The 3,870-nt window shown below is 42.0% G+C and overlaps 1 protein-coding gene across 1 annotated transcript; it reads left to right on the top strand.

Moving 5' to 3' along the window:
• Positions 1-1,255: 1,255 nt before the first annotated feature.
• LOC120294494 (scarecrow-like protein 9) lies at positions 1,256-3,121 on the top strand. The gene has a single exon (XM_039314611.1). The coding sequence runs from the start codon at positions 1,256-1,258 to the stop codon at positions 3,119-3,121; it is 1,866 nt and encodes a 621-aa protein (XP_039170545.1).
• The last annotated feature ends 749 nt before the right edge of the window (positions 3,122-3,870 follow it).

Below are 3,870 nucleotides of genomic sequence, written 5' to 3'. Positions count from 1 at the left end.
GTTTGATGTCTTCCCATTTATTGCCTGATTCCTTGGTGGAAGGCGTTGCTTCTACGGTCAAGATGCAACTCTTTTTCTTTTTTTCTTTTTTCCATTTATCACCCTATAAGAAGAGGAGATGAAATGGGTTATCTCCATACTTAATTAGGTTCAATTGAGGAACGATACATCATTTCTTGATGAATTTGACAATGTTGTTCCAGCACACTTGAGGAGCAAAACATCATTGGTGGGGGAAGGAGAGATTTTTCTTTAAATCAAACGTTGTTCTCCCACTCTTTATTCAACAAACCTTTGTTCTGTTTGAGTCCGTCATGTACCAAAGAAAAGGATATATCATTTTTTATGCTAAAGAGAAACAAGCTTAGGAACGAAATACATCATTTTCCAATGTCGGGTGATCAACATCCCAATGTATTCCTTATGGAGGAAGGGATAATATTGCCCCTCTATTTCATTTGAATCTTTCTTTGTTTAAGATGAACATGACTTAATAATGCTCCATCGCGTTTGTTGGAATATTACAAAACTTGGTACTTTTGATGTCTCATTGACAATGAAAATAAAGTCATGTCAGAACGGTATCAAAAATGGATAATTGGAATCGATACAGTTTACTCTTCCTTCGAATTGGCCTTTTCGGGTACTTGGCAACTCTCTTCATTTGTCTCATCATGCAAAGTGAATGAGATCGATGGGCTATTTTGGCACTTAAGGCATCTCCAAATAAAGAAACTTCACAAAACATCTCTATCTATCCAAGGGATGGAAGGGCAGAGGCCTTTGGTGTCCCCTCCAGTCAAGAATTGGGGCCGGAATTCAACTTCGTTCCGCCTCTATTAGAAGATTGGCGCTGACGAAAACTCGATGCATGCTTATTTCTCGAGTTCCATGAGCCTACACTTTTGAGTTTTTTTTTTTTTTTTTTAAAGGATGATTTTCATGAAATTGAATTCCATCATTAAAAAAAAGGTGAGTCGCATGATTTACAAAAGCATCAATTTTGAGCCTTTGTTGTATGTTGGAAGATATTGCCGGTGACCATTAGGAACTTTATGGGACAAATAAATCCTTAAAAAAAGTGATATCATACCTCAAAATCCGAAAGATTTAACTTTATTGTTCTACCCAATTCGAAGCCATATTTTCCCAACAGATTAATCTTGCCCCATTTTTCAATGATTATTGTGATACACTGGATATTGAAGAGACTGAATTCTCCAATGCAGTCTTCGAATACATAAGTCTCATACTCATGGAAGAAGACATAGAAGAGAAGACATGCATGCTTCAAGATTCTTCGGATCCATTGTCAGCTGAAAAATCCTTTTATGAGGTCCTGGGCAAAAAGTACCCGCCTTCACCTGAGACAAGTCGCACGAATTGCATCACCTACAATGACAAACACTCGAATGATAGTCTCTCAGACAGCACTAGATATACTAGCACTATCGGCAGTAGGAAAACTGGATACTATGCCAATATTGGTCGAGTTCAAAATCCAAGCAATTATGGTACCATGAGTTTTGAAAAAGATATTAGTCCAGCAGCATTTCAAACTAATCGAGGATGTAATGCACAGAGGCTTGACTTGTGGGGTGACAGCCAATTCGTTCGGCAGTTTAGGATGTGGATCGAGGAATCCAGCAAGTTTCTTCCTAATCAAGCACCTACCAAACTTCTACCTCTGAAACCGAAGAGAAAGATTGACAAAAGGGACCGCCTTGGTGCATCGGAGAGAAAAGAGAGTCTCCATAGGGAGGAAGGAAACCCGGAAGAGAAAAGTAGCAAGCAGGCTTTTGTTCATGAAGAATCCGTACTTCACTCGGATGCTTTCGACGTCGTTCTACTTAGTTGCCAAGGGGAGGGCTTGGTGCGTCTTATGAATCTCCGTGCATCGTTGAAGAACGGAGTGAACGAAATTGAACACAAGATCCAAGAGCCCAAAGTGGGCAGAGGTCGCGGAAAGAAGAAAAGAGGGAAAGTGGAGGTAGTCGATGTGAGGACGCTCCTCATCCAATGCGCACAAGCCGTAGCATCAAATGATCATAGAAGCGCGAATGCTCTATTAAATGAGATCAGGAAACACGCCTCACCTTTTGGCAATGGGACCCAGAGACTCGCTCACTACTTCGCTAATGGTCCCGAGGCGCGGTTGGCCGGTACAGGCAGCCAGATTTATAGAGGCCTCATCAATGGGAAAACAACAGCAGCTGATATGCTGAATGCCTACCAACTGTACCTTGCAGCTTGTCCATTCCAAAGATATTCTGACGCGGTCCCGATCTTTTCGATATTAGATACAGTAGCAGATAAGATGAAGATTCACATCATCGATTTCGGCATTCTTTATGGATTCCAATGGCCCGCTCTGATTCAGCGCCTTTCCCAGAGACCTTGTCCACCGAAGCTCCGGATCACCGGTATAGACTTCCCTCAACCGGGATTCAGGCCCGCAGAAAGAGTCAAGGAAACGGGTCAGGGCTTGGCAAATTACGCTGAAAGTTTCAACGTGCCGTTTAAGTACAACGCCATTGCGAAGAGGTGGGAGTTCATTGAACTAGAGGAACTCAAGATCGATAGGGACGAAGTGACTATAGTCAACTGCATGTTCAGATTCAAGAACTTGTTCGACGAGACCATCGCGGAAGAAAGTTCACGGGACATTGTCCTTAACCTGATAAGAAGAGCCCAGCCGGATCTCTTCATCCACGGTGTTATCAACGGGACCCACAATGCCCCGTTCTTCGTCACTCGGTTTCGGGAGGCTTTACATCACTTCTCTTCTCTATTCGACATGCTTGACACTATAGTACCCGGCGAAAACCAGGAGAGGATGCTGATCGAGAAGGATATGTCTGGGAGGGAGGCGTTGGATACGATAGCCTGTGAGGGATGGGAGAGAGTGGAGAGACAGGAGTCGTACAAGCAGTGGCAATTACGCAACATGAGGGCTGGGTTTGTGCAGGTGCCCTTAAGCAGGAGGGTAGCGCGGTTCGTGATCAACAATATCGCTTTGCGCTACCACAAAGATTTCGTCGTAGACGAAGTCGGTAAGTGGTTGTTGCTAGGTTGGAAGGGACGGTTTCTGTACGCCTTTTCTACTTGGAAACTGGCATAGCGAGATTGATATGTGCACATTGTTGAAGGAGCAAAAATGAGGTCGTTGCTAACAGCAGCTGTAAATCAGAAGATGACCCGTGATGTCGGAATCCCCTCATGATTCTCCTCAACATGTTTATACCTGGGCTTTACCAGATGAGTGAATGGTTTTTATTTAATTTCCCCTTGTTTAACACATTGTGTCGCTACCATCTAATTTCCGTGCCCTTTTGAGTGGCGATTCATTCACGTCTCATTTTTTTGGCATGGACCAAGCATTGTTTTGATCGTGTAATACCATATGATTGTTACCAAAGGATGATTGAATCCAGCACTTGAACAGTTCCCGACATATCAGCTGTTCACATAGTTATATATCCATGCGTGGGGTAAACATAGCTGAAATTCCAAATATCTTATACTCTATATACATTTTTGACAAAAACGCCTAAAACGCTATTCCAAAGTAGATGGTTCAGGTTCAAAATGGAAATTACTTTCACAAACCCACCGGCCACATATAGGGCAATATTTTGTGACTTAGATTTAATAGGCCAAATTCGTAGTGGATAACTCTTTTTTTTTTTTTTTTTTTTTTTTGTAAAATAAACTAAATTGGGTTGAGAAAAAATTGAACTCAAAAAAATAGTTCTTAAATGATTTGTTTTTGGTCAAAATAAACCAATATTTTAACTCTGTTTTTCTAGAGCCCATGTCAGTCGCCCACTACGAATACCCACTACCTAATCCAAGTAACTTGCATGTGAC

Source organism: Eucalyptus grandis, chromosome 6 (genome assembly GCF_016545825.1).
Source record: "Eucalyptus grandis isolate ANBG69807.140 chromosome 6, ASM1654582v1, whole genome shotgun sequence".
Lineage (NCBI taxonomy): Eukaryota > Viridiplantae > Streptophyta > Magnoliopsida > Myrtales > Myrtaceae > Eucalyptus > Eucalyptus grandis.
This window is presented reverse-complemented; position numbering and strand designations above follow the sequence as displayed.

What these genes read in the sequence shown, in the direction of transcription:
- LOC120294494 (XM_039314611.1), top strand. Translation starts at nt 1,256, where the DNA reads ATGGAAGAAGACATAGAAGAGAAGACATGCATGCTTCAAGATTCTTCG.